Below are 17930 nucleotides of genomic sequence, written 5' to 3'. Positions count from 1 at the left end.
ATGTGTACCATAGGCCACTTAGCAATTAGCATACACTTCATTTTTCAATGTCATTGATGCTTATGTTGTGCTGTCGTGAAGTTGGACTGTGCAAGTGCTATCTTCACCTAATATTGCATAACAATAACCTTGTTTTATTTGTATATTTGTAGTTACTATGATGCATATAGGGGTGTTATTGCATATTTTCGAGTCATCGATGGTACTATAAAGAAAGGTGACAGAATTGTGTTTATGGCCAGTAAAAAGGTAACCATGTTTTTGTTGTTTCACTGTCTAAGACAAACCGTGCTCAGAGAATCATATGCTTTTTATTAAGCATGATGTTCTATTTGACTGTGATTTTAGCATACATTAGAGAAATATGAAGCTAGTACACAGACATGTAAAGTCGCTAAAACTTTTATATATATTATTGATAGTATGCAGTAAACAGATTTTCAACTCATTAGCTGAATGTTAAGTAGTCATATATGTAATGATGTATGGTCTGGAGGGAGGATTTAGAGATATATCATTAATAGGAACAAACAAAAAATTAAAATCATCTGTAAAGAAAAACCAAACTTTACCTGTTGGAACTTTTTTTGCACTACTAGGAGCAAACTGTCACAAATTGGTGTCTGAACCCTGTTTGTTACATGACAGATACATGCCTACATAATCTAGTTGTCTACAATTTATGTCGCAACTTAGCATTTAAGGTATGTCTGCATGGAGCTGGATGCCTTGGTTTGAGAAAGGGAATGGGTACAAAGAACACCACCCATGGTGGAGTGAGCAAGGCATCTTAGTTACCATGCCAGGATCTGTAATGATTGTACTCCTTTATGTAATGTGGGAACTGAAATTGACGAACACCAATGAAAATTGAATTGCTGATCAAGAAGTATAGGAGTTAATAAATTCCTGAGAACCCGAGAAGAAACTCAACATGCATGTCACCTTTCTAATTTTTGTTAGTCAAAATTTCTATTCAACATTATTTTTGTGTTATACAATTTTACATGACAATATATTACTGGATCGGATTTATAAAATTCTAAAGTGCAGGATTATTATGCTGATGAAATTGGAGTGTTGTCTCCCAATCAGTTGCAAGTAGATGAATTATATGCTGGTGAGGTAGATGTGTCCCCTTTGCTTGTACATATACTCTCTATTGACAGATATAGCGATATATATATTTTTAAGTTAAGCTCTGAAAACTATCATCTTCTAAATGTATCTAGTGGTTTGTGCTTCTGAATCATGTCTTTAGTCGGTTGCCTGCATGGCAGGGACGAAGCCAGCAAACATCTGTAAGGGGGGCCAAAAAATATTTCTTCGATACAGTAAAATTTTTCATCAGCACCGTAAAATATTCATTATAAAATAAATACAAAAATATTAGTAAAAAAATTATAGTACAGCTTTACATTCTTTTAAATCAGGAAATCAAATTTATAATTGTGTCAACAAAAATATTTAGCTATTTCTCTTTAAATATATTTAAGTATAAAATGGTCCGAAAACTCATCATAATAACTCTAAGTTATACAGTAATCTTTAATTAGCATGTAACACACATTAAATGAAATTGTATTTTGACAATATCTCAGAAACTAAATATTATGTTTATTATACTTACTCCTTTTCAAAAAAAAAATGTTTATTATACTTACAAAAAAAATATTATGCTTATTTAGAAGATGACAAGTTATAATTTAAATAAGTAAAAATATTACGGATGATGAAATTTAAATTGAAGATGAGTAGATCAATATTAATATGAAATAATAAATTGATAATGCAAGGATTAGCTATTCTATGAAAATGAAGAAGTGAAGTGAGGTATAAGTTTCTTGGATAACACCTCCACCAAAAATTCTTATTTTTAAAAAAGAATCATTTATATTTATCACATATCACATTTTACGATTTTTTTAAATAGTATAATTGTATATATATGCATATTTTTGTTTATTTTTATTTTTAAATTTGGTCTAATACAATAAATTAGCAAAATCTAAGAATTAAAACTTTATTTTACAATGTTAAATATTTCTTAGAAGCGAACAAATATTTTTTGAGGGGGGCCAAATTTTTATATTTCTATAAATATATAGATAAAATACAATTTTTTTTCAAAATTATATAATAAAAATTATAATACTATGGAAACCCTAGGGGGGGCCATGGCCCCTTCTGGCCCCTATGTAGCTTCGTCCCTGCTGCATGGCGTCGTTCATATTTAGCTTTTCACTTGCATACTAAATACGTTAACTCTGCTTCAACTTTTTAGTCACAAGACTTGGCTCTTATGTATGTAATTTGAAAGGAAGTTCTGTGCACATTTGCAGTTTATTAATTTAAGAGGATTGACTCATAAGATGTGGTTTGTGCTGATACAACCAAGCAAAAGTTTTCTAAAACTGTTCGAATCTTTATGTTATTATTGTGTATGTTTATACATAAATAAATCCTGTGAAAATAAATTTTGGATCTTAGAGTTTATAATGTTGGAGTCGGAACTTTAATTTGACCGTAGGGTTCAATAGCTAAATTGCACTTGACATAGAACATTAAGATCAGATGTGCATAACCACCGAAACACGATGATTTAAATTACTAAAATGGTGGTGTAGACAAAAAACTCCATTTACCTATTGGACATATTAAACTTAAGAGTATCTCTTATATGCGCACGATTAGTGTCTGCTAGTGCAAGATAGGTTAACCAGCTATTCCGCTTCCTTTCAATTCTGCTATCTGTGTGATGCATGTTACTGTTATATAAAACCCCTTTTTAATTACCTATATTACTTTTGTTGCTTTTCTGGTCTAGAAATATATTTTTTCTTTACTCAGATAAATTAATCTCCCAACAGCTGTTAGATGCTAATTTCCATCTCAGGATATCCTGTGTTTCAATTTATCATTGCAGGTAGGTTACCTTTCAGCTTCTATAAGATCAGTAGCAGATGCGAGAGTGGGCGACACTATTACTAGTTACAATAGAAAGGCAGAGCAATCACTTCCTGGATACAAGGAGTCTACTCCGATGGTGTTCTGCGGCTTGTTTCCTATTGATTCTGATCAGTATACTTCTAATTCTTGCACTTTTATCTCCTGATTAATTCAGAATATAGTTTCAAGTTGTGATAATGATCTATGTTATAGATTCTCGGAGTTACGTGATGCCTTGGAGAAGCTACAACTTAATGATGCCGCACTAAAGGTAATGTACATTATGCACTAATGGATACATATTATTGTTTTAAAGGAATTTGATGTACTTGTTTAAGTGCTGAAATCCAATATTTCAATGTTGTAAATATAAGATATAAACCAACTCGGTGATAGAAGCTTTTGGTTAAAATGCTGTTAGTAGCAATATTTTCTTAAGTAAACCGTGGTTTTGACAACATTATGGTCATTATTCCGGTCTTGAGCCGCTATGGATTCTGTAATTTGCCAAACTTCTTTACGAAACACTAAAATTTATAAACTCTTACAATATTGCAGTGCAAGTTAATTTATTTTTCTAGATTATTTTTATGATATTAAAAAAATAAAGGCTATACATATGGTTTTCTGACCTGAAAAAGCATATGATGAGATTTGTTTTGGTGCCCTTTGATGAGCATATAGAAAATGGCAGACCTTGCACCTCGGTCTGACAAAGATATGAGAAAAAGCTTATATTTCTCCGATGATTTGTTATACAAACAAGCTCCTGTATTTATAGGTACAGCAGAGCTAATTAGCGCTAAAAATCAGCAAGCAGATCTCACTATATCTGCCTGGAAATCAGCCTACAGAATCCCCAATTATTAGCCTAAGTCAAGCCTAATACAACTGCACAAATCACTGATTTACAGCTAGTAAATAGCAGCTATATACAACTACTAAATAACAGCTACATTATACTGTAATGATAATTATATTGACACCCCCCCTCAAATTGATGCTGGTAAATCTAGTAGCATCAATTTGCCATTAAGAAACTTGTGCCGTTGACGTGTCAAAGCTTTTGTAAACACATCAGCTGTTTGAAGATTAGTACTAACATGAGGAAGTTCAATAACACCACGAGTAAATGCATCTCTGATATAATGACAATCAACTTCGATGTGTTTTGTTCGTTCATGAAATACTGGATTGGAAGCTATCTGAATGGCACTTTTGTTATCAGCATGGAGTGGAGTAGGATTAATTTGAGAAGCTCCAAGCTCGGAAAGAAGGCCACGTAACCAAACAATTTCAGCACAAGCTGCAGACATGGCTCTATATTCAGCCTCCGTGGAAGATTTTGAGACATGATCTTGCTTTTTACACTTCCAAGAGATCAATGCATCTCCAAGAAAAGTACACCATCCAGTTGTAGATCTTCTAGTATCCGGACATCCAGCCCAATCAGCATCACTATATGCTGTCAAATGAAGATCAGAATTTTTTGGAAAGAATAGACCACGCGTAGGTGACCCAATTAAATATCGAATAATACGCTTCACTGCAACAAGATGAAGATGCCGAGGTGATTGCATAAATCTGCTAACTATATGGACAGCATATGAGATATCAGGCCTAGTAATTGTTAGATAGATGAGGCTACCAACCAATTGTCTATATAAATAAGGATTAGGCAAAAGCTCCCCTTCATCTTTTCGATATTTAACATTCACTTCCATTGGTGTATCAACAGCAGTAGCCTCCTTTAAACCAGCCAACTCAATAAGATCTCTGACATATTTATGCTGATTTAAGAATATACCTTGATCTCGAGAATGAACTTCTAGACCCAAAAAATACTTAAGATCCCCAAGATCCTTCATTTGAAATGTACTATGCAACATATTCTTGAGTTTTGATATGAGCACAGTGTCACTGCCTGTGATGATTATATCATCGACATAGACCAGAAGAAAGACCATACCTTCTTGTGTCTTATGAAAGAAGAGAGATGAATCATATTGGCTTTGTGTAAAAGAGAAGTTGATGAGAGTATGGCGAAACTTATCAAACCATTCTCTAGGAGACTGCCTCAACCCATACAAAGTGCGCCTTAACCTGCAAACTTTATTTGGAGCTATCCATGCCATGCCATGTGGAAGTTTCATGTAAATTTCTTCTTTAAGATCCCCATTCAAAAAAGCATTTTTGACATCCATCTGATGTAAAGGCCAAGATTTAGAGGAAGCAACAGCAAGAATGGTTCTTACAGTGGTCATTTTAGCAACTGGTGCAAATGTCTCTTCATAGTTGATACCATATTCTTGTTTATTGCCAAGTGCAACCAGCCGAGCTTTGTATCGATCTAATGAGCCATCAGACTTGAGTTTCATACTATAAACCCACTTGCTACCAATTGGCTTAACATTTGGAGGCAAGGAAACAACGTCCCAAGTATGATTTTCTGCAAGAGCTTGAAGTTCTGTTTCCATTGCTTGTTGCCAACACTCATGTTCCATAGCCTGTTTATAACAAGTGGGAATAGAGATGGGAGATAAAGTAGTGGACATGGCTACTGGATTTGTATAACCATACCTGTCGGGAGGTTTTGAATTTCTAGAGCTTCTCCGAACAGGAGGTGGATCATTGGAACTCGGTAGAACAGGATCAGGTGCGTCCGAAAGAGTCGCAGGAGCCATAGTGGGAGATGTGCGTCTATGATAAACATGACCTGGTTTAAATCTTTGTGATGGGGCTGATGACTCGGGAAAATGAGGCAATATAGCTATCGATGGGAGTTGTGAAGTCATTTGTGTGCAAAAAAATGACTGATTTTCAAAGAAAATTACATTTCTAGACACACGAATACGACGAGTATTAGGATCATAGCAAAGAAAACCTTTTTGGGTACCACCGTATCCTAAAAAAGCACACTTGACAGATTGTGCAGTAAGTTTGTTCCTTTCATGTGGCTGAAGAAGAACAAAACAAACACATCCGAAAATATGAAGATCAGAATAATCTGGTGCATCTTCATATAAACGGAGGTAGGGAGATTCATTGTTTAAGGTGGGAGATGGTAATCTGTTTATCAAATAAACAGCAGTAGACAGGGCTTCACACCAAAAATGAGATGGAACACAAGACTCGATGAGGAGAGTTCGAACGACATCAAGAAGATGACGATTCTTTCTCTCGGCCACACCATTTTGTTGTGGAGTTGATGGACAAGATCGTTGTGATATGATTCCATGATTTTGAAGGAAAGATTGAAATTCATTTGATGTATATTCACCACCCGAATCAGATTGCAAAATTCTGATTTTTGCAGAAAATTGTGTCTCGATTAAAGCATGGAAAGTTTGAAATGCTTTAAAGACCTCGCTTTTATATCGAAGGAAATATACCCAAGTATAACGAGAGAAATCGTCTATAAAAGTTACAAAATACTTGTAATGTTGATGAGATACCACTGGTGAAATACCCCATACATCTGTATGCACAAGTTCAAAAGCTTTGGTGGTGTGAGATTTACGTGATGGAAAAGGAAGTGTTTTGCTTTTACCAAGTTTGCAAGATGCACAATGAATATTGTCTGTATTTGAAGAATTCGAAACTTTATTCCCAAGCAAACCAGATTTAAGTAAAATACTAAGAACATGAGAATTTGGATGTCCTAACCGCTTATGCCACACTTGATTATTACAATCAACGGCATTACAAGAGACATAATTTGACACTAGAGAAGGTGATGGGAGTAAAGGAAAGAGACGTCCCACTTTAGGCCCCTTCGCGATCATCTTCCCTGACACTTGATCCTGCACAAAACAACCAGAATTTGAAAATTGAACGGTGCAATTGTTATCAACTAACTGGCCAACAGATATAAGATTAGTAGACAACTTTGGGGACACAAAAACTGTATTCAGAGAGGTTGAAATATCACCAACAGCAGTAATAGGTAAAGAGTTACCATCAGCAGTTTGAATATGAAGATCCCCTTTATACTTTTGAACATTATTTAGGGGTACTGTTGTGCTAGTCATGTGATTTGAAGCAGCGGAATCAAAATACCAAGGCTTATGGGCAGAATTTTTGTTACCTGAAATTCCTAAAGTTGAAAATGCATTAACTATCATCTGCTGGATCATTTCAGGAGTAACAGAGGACTGACCAAAGTTCGGAGCATTTGAGGATCCAACTGAGACATTGTAAGCAGTCTCAGATTTCTTCGGAGGCCGGATTGGACAATCTTTAATAGTATGCCCAGCTTTCTTGCAATAATTGCAGAATTTTTTAGTGCAATTAGTAGCAACATGTCCAAATCCTTTGCAACTGTAGCATTGGATATTACTCATATCTCTTCCACCTCTATGCTTTCCTTGGGCAACATATGCAACAGGAATTGGAGAAGAATTCTGTGATTTCTGATCGATGAAAGTTTGTGTCATGAGCCGTTGTTCTTCTCGAAAAAGCTCACCTATGCAAGTATCGATTGAAGGAACTGGATTTCTATTCATGAGGTTGGACCTGACTGGTTCAAAATCTCCCCGCAATTTCATTAAAAACTGATCACGTTTGCTCGTCTCGTGTACACTTTGGACAGCAACTAGTCCTTCAGCAGAAACACTCTCATACACAATATCAGTGTATTCATTCCACAAATTCTCAAAAGAAGAATAAAACTCTTGAATTGTCATGCTTCCCTGACTTAGTTGTCCCAACTCAAGCTCTAATTGAAAACGTCGGGCGGCGTTGCTTTGATTGTAAACTTTCTTCAAGTAACCCCACATATCTTTAGAAGACTTGTAAGGCCTGAGATTGAGAATCATAGACGGTTCCATGCTCCCGAGAATCCAAGACATTATCTGAGCATCCTTCACCTTCCATTTCGCAAGTTTCTCCTTTTCTTTGGAGTCAGGTGCAGATTCCGTTCCATCAACAAAGCCCCATAATTCTTTTCCCTTGACAAGAATCTCAAATTGGAAAGACCAAGCAGAGTAGTTCTTCCCATTAAAACGAACAAGAAAGTTGTTAGATTGCTCCAATGACATGATTCGAAAAAAAACAAGAACCAAGAGATGAATTCCAAGAAAGATGACTAAAAAAAAACACTGATTATTAAGGTGGACAAGAAGTACAAGAGCAGATTTTCAAATAACCAGCTCTGATACCATGACAAAGATATGAGAAAAAGCTTATATTTCTCCGATGATTTGTTATACAAACAAGCTCCTGTATTTATAGGTACAGCAGAGCTAATTAGCGCTAAAAATCAGCAAGCAGATCTCACTATATCTGCCTGGAAATCAGCCTACAGAATCCCCAATTATTAGCCTAAGTCAAGCCTAATACAACTGCACAAATCACTGATTTACAGCTAGTAAATAGCAGCTATATACAACTACTAAATAACAGCTACATTATACTGTAATGATAATTATATTGACATACATCGATTCATCTAACTGTACATGTGAGAGATTTTTATCTGTAGCTTAAGTAGTCATGGAACTTCCCAAGTATGTTTTATTTACAAAATGTTGCAGCAAAAAGGACTGGATTTTAATCATTACCTGTGTCCATCAGTTATGGGTGAACATAGAAAGCAGCATGGTGTTGTCATCGGTGGACATCATTGTATGTAGACTAGAACTAGAGACTGGACTAGCATTAACAAGTCGGCCAGAGATGAAGTGAGATAAATTAGAATTAGGCTGTAGGAGGTTGCATTTCTCGATTAATTTTGATGCAGTTTTAGCATCCGTCAATGTGCCACAACAGAGGAGATATTTTAATAGCATGCATATGAAAAGTCTATACAAGTCTTATATATCTAGTTATATAAATTAAGATTCCTTTAATTGTTCTCTGTCTGTGACCCTATATGTTATTACGTTGGCAATAATTTTAATATTCTATAATAAATTTTGTAAACAATAAGTGCCACGTAGTAATACCATATTTTGGTTTGGATTTTTAAGTCCATCAATATTTTAGGTTCTGATTGACATCTTGACGGAAAACTATATGTACTTTTATCTTCTGTATATGATACATGATATTTTTGGAAATTTTTTTCTTGTAAAAGGAATTACAGTGCTTGTCCCCTCTCTTTTACGAGAGCTGACCAAGAAGTGCATATTCATATATCTAGAGTCTACTTTGGTACATGAGATTAGAACGTATTTTTCGTAGGATCAAAACTGGATGACTAATGACTACATAGAAAAATTGTGAAATATGGTCACAAAACTGAATGCTAAGGCTCGGGGTGAGCTAAAGTTGTTTGTCGTCTGTATATTAATTTTTTGAATACATGTGTGTACCATAATTATGTTAGGGAAACAAATGGCACACTTACATGTATTTACATGTAGGAAGAAAAAGAATTTTGCAGTAACATCATGTTTCAAGTCATAATCTTAACATTTTTTACTTTTTATCTATTTCTGAACCTTAACATTTTAGTTTGAGCCTGAGACTTCAAGTGCCATGGGTTTTGGTTTTAGATGCGGGTTTCTTGGTCTACTCCATATGGAAATTGTTCAGGTCTGGACCAGTTCTTATGTCTCCATGTGATTATTTGTAGAGTTCTATGATATTCGTTCTTCTAATAATTATGGATATCTATTTAACAGGAAAGGCTAGAACGTGAATACAATTTGACACTCATAACTACTGCACCAAGCGTGGTGTATCGAGTACATTGTGTAAATGGTGATACTGTAATTTTCTCGTCCTCAAATAAATTCTTGAACTTGAATTGTATTCTTAATTGGAGTAAGTTACAGTGTTAAATTACTTATGATTGCTCTGCTGAAGCTCTGAAAGTTCTTTAAATTTGCATTAAATTATATAAGATTTTTTTTTCTGCTCTTTCATTAATTTTACCTGCTGTTTCCAACTTATAACGCATGGATATATATATATATATATATATATATATATATATATATATAGGCACTTGCTCAAATGAGAACTTTCTTAAAATGAGAACCGTGAGAACTTTTTTAATTTATCAAAATCTCATTCATTTGAAGGGCCCCGCCAGGGGAACCTTCACAAAAAATGTATATCATTAAGGTCTCCACCTAGCTAGCCGGAAAAAAAAATAAAAAAAATTCATTGATGACGTGGCAGTGGACTTTTTTTTTGATTTTTTTTTATCGACTAGCTAGGGAGAGACTAGTTTTATATACATTTTTTATATTGGGTACCCACTAGTTTGATGTTTAGATTAGTCAAAATATGATAAATTAAGGAAGTTCTCACGGTTCTCATTTTAAGTTCTCACTGGAGTAACCCTATATATATATATATATATATGTATATATGTGTATATGGAGATTTAGATACACAAGCATGGAGCTGTGGTAATTCAAACTGGGGGATCCACTGCAAAATTTGAAATTTAACCCTAAAAGAATATATCCATATATATATATATATATATGGGCCGCGCTCAAGAGAGAACCAGTCCTTAAAATAGAACCATAGAACCACTATATATATATATATATATATACATATATATATATATATGTATGCGCGCACACACACACACACACACACAGATATATATATATAGAGTCAAGTTCTATGGAGTGCAAAAAATATTGGAGTATTGGAGTACAAGATTTGATAAAATATAATCTACTCATTTGAATCTTAATTTTTTTGGTTCTACAATAATTGTAAAGATCCGACAACTTGCAGATTATGTTCTACAACATAAACATTGTAATCAAAAGATAGAACAGTTACTTTTATAAATCGTAGGACATTATGTTCCGTAATATAACTTATAAGCAGAACAACAATCTTAGTACTTGTTAAAGTTGAAAGATATTAATGATTAATTGATAATTATGTTTAATACTGCATATAAATGATAAATTATATATAAATCTGGATAATCGGAGATATTATTTATGATTAAACTAAAAATTTATGATTTGTACTCCAATACTCTAATGTTTTTATGTACTCCATAGAACTTAACTCTCTCTCTCTCTATATATATATATAATCGAAGCAACTTTTGAGGATTATATACAAGAGCTAGAGATATATTTAGCATTACGTATATCAAGATTAAAGGTGTTTGATTTCACATTTGCATAAAGATTGCATCAGGATAGTGCATCTTTTTGGCTTTCTGAATGAGTTTTTGCTACTTATGCTTGAAGCGATTTTGAACTTTATTTAGCAAAAAAAGAAGAAGAGTGATTGTAAACTTCACTGTGTTGTGGTTTCAATCCTGATGAGTAGTTTAGTTATATATTTAATAATTAAACACACTCACACACCCGCCTTCGACAAGGTTCGAACTCTCAACATCCCATAAACATTATTACTCCTGCTTCCTGCTCCAAATCTTAGTAAGATATTGAACTCGTTAGCTTTTTGATCCTGTTTATATTTCAAATGTGAGATATGTTGTTTAATTTCATCAACATATTGTTCGGTGATCTAGGTTGAGTGTTCAAATCCATCTGCACTTCCTGAACCAGGGAAAAGGAGGTCGATTGAAGAACCATATGTTAAGGTGTCTTCATTAATATGCTTGTCACTTTATGTTATACCAAGGCAAGTGAATTTTACTTCCAGTGACTTAATTTGCCAAAAATATACAGATTGAGATGCTAACCCCAAAAGACTACATTGGCCCACTTATGGAGCTTTCTCAAGATCGAAGAGGAGTGTTTAAAGAGATGAAATTTATTACTGAAAATAGAGCATCTTTAGCCTATGAACTACCATTAGCGGAGGTACTTACTTCTGGCTTCTCTATTTTCAGTCATATGCTGCAGAGAAGCAACTAACTTGGGTGTCTGGAATATAATTTTTATAGATGGTAGGTGAATTTTTTGATCAGCTGAAATCAAGAAGCAAGGGTTACGCTAGCATGGAGTACTCTTTTATCGGGTAAATCAATATCCTCCATTTAGTGATAATTGTACAACTGTACACATTGTTATTCTTATTTTAGGGGACTCATTTTTTTTATATATATATAAGTTGAGAGGGGATCCTTCATCGTATGCGACCCTAATTTAAAATGCACCAGTGTTATCAAGGGAATACTATAACACTTGTCATCTGACTTCTAAAATTATTTGTTGCGATGGAGTATGAGTTTAATACTCCAAGAAGACTTAGGGAAATTGTATTATCAGGGCTCTGCTAAGGCCATAGGTTTACTCTTTTCGCGTCTTACCTGTTAATGAAACCTAATTGAAGATACCCCCGTGGGAGTACCTGGTTTGTGGAGGATAAGATGTACACGCACCTAATTTGGTGCCTTTTAAACAAAAGAAGGTAGGGAGATTCATTGTTTAAGGTGGGAAATAGTGATTTTACCTCCGAATCAGATTGCAATATTCTAATTTTCGCAGAAAATTGTGTTTCAGTTACTCCATAAGATTTTAAACACATGCAAGATCTCGCTTTTAGATTGAAGAAAATATACTCAAGTAAAACGAATGACATTGTGTATAAAGGTTACAAAATATTTGTACCTCTAATGAGAAATTACAGGTTAGATACCCTATACATCAGTATATATGAGGTCAAAAGTTTAGTGGTGTGAGATTTATGCAATGGAAAAGAAAGAGTTACACTTTTACCAAGTTTAAAGGATGCACAATCAACAATATCTTTATTTGAAGAATTTGAAACTTTATTTCCAGGCAAACTCGATTTAAGTAAGATAGATACCAATGACCAGGGACGGATCCAGGAATCTAGTTAAGTGGGGGCAAAAATCATATTAAGATTTTTTTTAAAGGCCATATTTTCACTTAACGAAGAGTGATTTGAGTTAATTAATTAGATATATATAAGTTTTTAGTAAGCAATATATAATATATTAAAGCAAAATTACTGGAATTTGAAGTTTTGAACCCAAAATCAACTGATTACAGACAGCATGTATTAATCATGGGGTTATTGAAAGTATAACAACAGAAAATAAAAACATAAAATATATTAAAATTTTGATGCCAGTGGGGGCAACTACCGCCAAACCTCTGAATGTAAAGCCGTCCCTGCCAATGACATGGGAATGAGGGTGTCTATACCGTTTATGCCATACTTGATTATTACATTTAATGACATTACAAGAAACATAATGTGACATTGGAGAGAGTGACGGGAGTAAAGGAAAGAGATGTTCCACTTTAGACCCCTTCACGATCATCTTACCGGACACCTGTTCCTGCTCAAAGCAACCATATTTTGAAAACTGAACTATACAATTGTTAAGATAAGTTGAAAATAAAGTAGGCCAGGGCCATTATTCACAAATGGGGTTATTACAACTTTATGTACATCAAGCGAGTTGCCAAACATGAAGATTTTATCTTAAAACCCATATTAGTTTGTCTTTAAGCAAGCCCAAACACCCTCCTAAATAAATGAAATAGGGAAAGAACACCGGAAGAACGAGTATAAATAGGACTTGATACCATAACACACGACACATTCAGCATATGTTACAAATATATTTAATATTTCCTTATGAAGCTACGCTATTATAAAATTTATATTGTAAGAAAAATTGATATATGGTACATGCTTGTTATCTGCCAGAATAAGAAATAGCCTACATTGCATAATCCTATTATGTTGCTCATTTTTGTATATTCTCTAACCCGTGTCATTTCTTTGTAATTATGTTCGAGGATCACAGAATTCAATCAGAATTATTTAATTTTGTACCTAAAGAAATTTAATTTGATATAGAATTTCAAATTTATTTTTTGGCGATTGTGTTAAATTGTAGTACGATATATAATACAAGTTGAAGCTGCTTGCTTGCTTATATGTATACATAAAGCATACCAATATTTGTTGAGAATTGACAATACTTAAGTTGATTTTTATCTTATCTAATTGTGATATGTAGGTACAGAGAAAGTGACTTGACAAAGCTGGATATACTTATCAATGGAGACGGGGTAGAACCTTTGGCTACCATCGTCCACAAGGACAAGGTACAATTAGAATGGTTTTAGTTGAGGTTCCTATCTTCCACAAAATCCATGTAAATAAGAGTTTTGTACAACATTATTGTCATGTTCTTAAATTAAAAATTGAAGATAAAAGTTACAAAATCATGTGAGATGGAAACTTAGTATATGTTGTGGTCCCTCTAAAATTTACTTTTTGTCTTGGATGTTATGTTGTACATTTGTGGTCAAATTATCTATTAAAAGTTTCCATTGCATTGTTAGTGTGTGTAAATATATATATATATATATATATATATATATAGGCAAGTGCTCAAATTCAAACTTAGTGTACAAACTACAAACCTTAATATAAGCCTTTCAATGAATCTAATCCAATGTCCCTTAGAAGTCATTACACACAACTAATATACACCCTCCCACACATGATCTCAGAATATCTCCTTTGTTTTTAATTTGAATTTTCCCGTCAATCGGTAAAGTTATTCTGAAATATGACTTTATTGTATTTTTCTTCATCTCCCAACGATCAATTTGCATACCATATGTGCTATATTTCGATGTGATTTAGAGAATTTTTTATTTAGTTTGTAGTTTGTGCTCTAAAAAAGTTTGTAATAAAGTAAGACCCTTTATATATAGACAATTGTTCAAATACAAACCACTAAAATAAGAAATAAAATACAAACCAAGAGAAGCTATACCTAAGCGACATCACCCACCCCCCATATGTCATCACCCACCCCCTATATGTTATCACCCACCTAGGACCCACCACCGCCTCCACTCAATCCACCCCGGACCCTCTAGAGCCTCGCCAAGGCTCTAGACAGGCTCCAGACAGCCTTAAGAGCGAAAATTTGGCCCCACCATGGTCTCACTAGGCCCCACCCCGACCCACTTAGACCCTGTTTAGGCCCATCTCGGGGTCCATCCCTTGTCCCAAAACTCTTACCATTCTACTTAATCGCATTAGTTTGTATTGGAGTTGGACCCTATATTGCTATATATATGTATGTATGTATGTATGTATGTCTATGCATGTCTATGTATTTTGTGCATCTCTAATTATATATCGTGATGGTGGAGTGGAAAAATGTGTGAATAAAAGATTATAAAAAGATTAAGTTGGGACAAGAAATAATTAATTCTATTCTTTGAGTTCTAATGTGACTCTTAAATAAGCATTGTAGTGGCACGAATTTAAAAGTAAATGTAGCAGACAACAGTAGGGAAGTGAAATGGATGTGTTTTTGATCATAGGAGCTTGCAATCGCTCATATGGGTGACGTTATTGTTGCTGTGTTTGAACTGCAAGTAAGTTCCATGAAATTGAGCATTGAGGATTTGTCTGCTGCTTATTTTCAGGCATATTCTGTGGGCAGAGCTTTGACTCAAAAACTTAAGGAACTTATACCAAGACAAATGTTCAAAGTACCTATCCAAGTATGGAGTCCTTTCTCTTTATTGATAATATCCTAAAAATTAAATAGTTTCTATTGTCTATCTAACCCCCTTCAGAAGTTATGAATCTTATATTGGTTCTGTTGCCTCTAGAACTAATTTGTTATGATCATGCACTCTCTTGCTGCTTGATTGATAGATGAAATCTTTTTCATTATTTTGTTGGTTGGACTATATTGAAAGCCCTTTTCAAATAGTTGTATACTTGTATTAATTATGGAATTTGGCCACATGCTGCTTGAAAGGAATGAGATTACTTATGTAACTTCATGTCATCTTTTGTTTTATATTGTTATGTAGACCAGCAAATGCGGGTCGTATCATCAAGGAGACAGTCAATTTTTTACTCGGTTGCAATCAATTATTTCAGGAGAAATGATTGTGATTAAATATTTAATTAACTAAAATTAAAACTAAATTACGCTTATCAAATAGAAACTAAAATAATATACTAAAAACCTAGGGCAATCAGGTCCACCATGCTTACACAATAACTGGCTTCACATCTAAAACAATTGTAAACATCAAGTAACAAGGGTATTTTAATCTCTCTCAAGTATCAACAGTCTCGGAATATGATTACACATATAATCACTTTAGTAATTCAATTAATTGGGCAATTAAAGCAATGTTAATCTCTCTTGAGTATTAACGTTCTCAAAAATATAATGATTATCTCGCGCTCAAATTCAATTATGTTAAATGTATGTGTGCGTCTTGTGGTGTGTCTCTCAATCATACTCCTATTTGCATAGATTTAATTCATGATATGAGCTGATTACACAAATTAATATTGAAACATAATCAATTAGAATTACCACAATCAATCAAATCACTTTGAAAATCATGTCAACATCATAGTACAAACTTGACTTTCCCTTAAACCCTAGAATTTACTACTCGTTAATAATTAAATAACTAAAACAACTAGGATAATCGAAAGACGAGCACAATTGGATAGCCTAAGTGGTTAAGGGTTTATCCTCTGTTGACCCAGGTCTTGGGTTCGACTCTAGCTCAACTCGAGTATATCTTAGAACAGATACTCAAATTGTAAGGCTATAAGCCATAATAGTAGAAAAACAATAAAAAAATCGAAAGACATAATTAAACTAACAAGAAAGAGAAGAGATTTAGATAATAAAACCTTCAACCTTTAATGTTGTCACATCAAGAAAAGTCATGATCTCTCTTCCTTCTGTCTCATACCCTAATCCTAATCTAATCGTATGTATTGATCATAAAAATCTGATCCCTTCTATCTAAATATAATTATATAATGGTTTTAACTAAAATACAAATAGAATTCCAAAACCACGTAGAGTTTTTAGTCAAAATTCGTAGTTGTATTTTCTGTTCAATTTACAGGCTTTTCCCGTTGAATTTTGCTTCTTGGGCTGTCTCTGAATTAAATACAATTCAGAGGACTTCGCGTGGGCTATAAGATCGTCCAAATCCGACAACCGGAACTCAAGATATGGCCCAAACAGTGTAGAAATCGTGTATTGCCCAATAAATCTGAATTTCCACGTAATTTAGCTCCAATATAGCTATTTTTCTTCAAATCCTTCTCAACTTCGAATTCTTTATGCCCTACAATAAAACATGAAAATCTATTAAATAAAATCCAAACAATGCAACATACATTTAAGTATGAGAATAATATCATATAAAATTTATATAAAAATATATTTTATCACTCATGCAGAGCAGCAGACTGTTAGTAAGTTTTTTAGATTAGTGACAATAATTACTTATTACCTTAAATTATATTAACATCTTTCATAGTAATTGTTGGCTTCTTAGAAGCAACATGATGCAAGCTCATGTCAGTCCCATGAGAAACCGAATTATATGCCCTTGTACATGCAAGTTTATGTATTCCGTTCTATCTATGAACCATTTTTTCGTAAGTCGAAGATTAGTTTAGAGAAGTCGATTAATGTTATTGAGTATTTTAATGATTATCATTCGCAGGAAATGATAAGCTATTAAGACCCAAGAATTTATAGTTTTAACACTTGCATATTAATCTCTTGTTTCAATAATTAAATTGCGTCTATCATATCATGTACCACCATTACAGATCTTCTCCCGATTCATTATAATTCCTATGAATACAATCAAAGATTCACGACTGCTCTAGTTGTGATGAGAACTCAATGTTAGATTAGCAAAAGTAATAAGAATTACTATAACCAACATATTAAATAAAAGCATACTACCCAATCCACGGATTAGTTATATATAATTAAATAAACAAACAATATATGTATGAGTAAACCAAAACATGATTACAAGAGTCAAGAGAGTAGAAGAATACACTTTAAAAACTCCTTTCAAATGCTGGATGAATCCCTTTGATCCTCTGTTTAGTCTCCCTTTCAAAGTGTTTCTCTCTATTCTCTAGAGTCACTATAAATATCCAATACATAACCTATTAATTAAAAGTGATTCTAATGATTTCCTTGAAAACAAATCCAAATTCCTAAAACAAGTTGGATTAAAAACAATTCGTAGTCAGCTGTTCAGGCCTGTTTACGGGCAGCTCCAGTT

General features: G+C 33.7%; 1 protein-coding gene across 4 annotated transcripts in view; it reads left to right on the top strand.

The window, feature by feature from the left end:
* Nucleotides 1-17930, top strand: part of LOC108218517 (translation factor GUF1 homolog, chloroplastic) — a 34815-nt gene that overhangs the window by 11522 nt on the left and 5363 nt on the right. For 3 of the 4 annotated variants that reach the window (XM_017391489.2, XM_064092293.1, XM_064092295.1), the window contains exons 9-19: nt 153-249; nt 1054-1125; nt 2927-3081; nt 3163-3220; nt 9406-9486; nt 9576-9662; nt 11414-11485; nt 11574-11708; nt 11792-11865; nt 13847-13934; nt 15279-15356. In XM_017391489.2, the coding sequence (XP_017246978.1) occupies nt 153-249; nt 1054-1125; nt 2927-3081; nt 3163-3220; nt 9406-9486; nt 9576-9662; nt 11414-11485; nt 11574-11708; nt 11792-11865; nt 13847-13934; nt 15279-15356 (997 nt within the window). The remainder of the gene's footprint in view (nt 1-152; nt 250-1053; nt 1126-2926; nt 3082-3162; nt 3221-9405; nt 9487-9575; nt 9663-11413; nt 11486-11573; nt 11709-11791; nt 11866-13846; nt 13935-15278; nt 15357-17930) is intronic. The other variant, XM_064092294.1, reaches the window with a different exon arrangement.

This window comes from Daucus carota, chromosome 4 (genome assembly GCF_001625215.2).
Source record: "Daucus carota subsp. sativus chromosome 4, DH1 v3.0, whole genome shotgun sequence".
In the NCBI taxonomy this organism is placed as follows: Eukaryota; Viridiplantae; Streptophyta; class Magnoliopsida; order Apiales; family Apiaceae; genus Daucus; species Daucus carota.
This window is presented reverse-complemented; position numbering and strand designations above follow the sequence as displayed.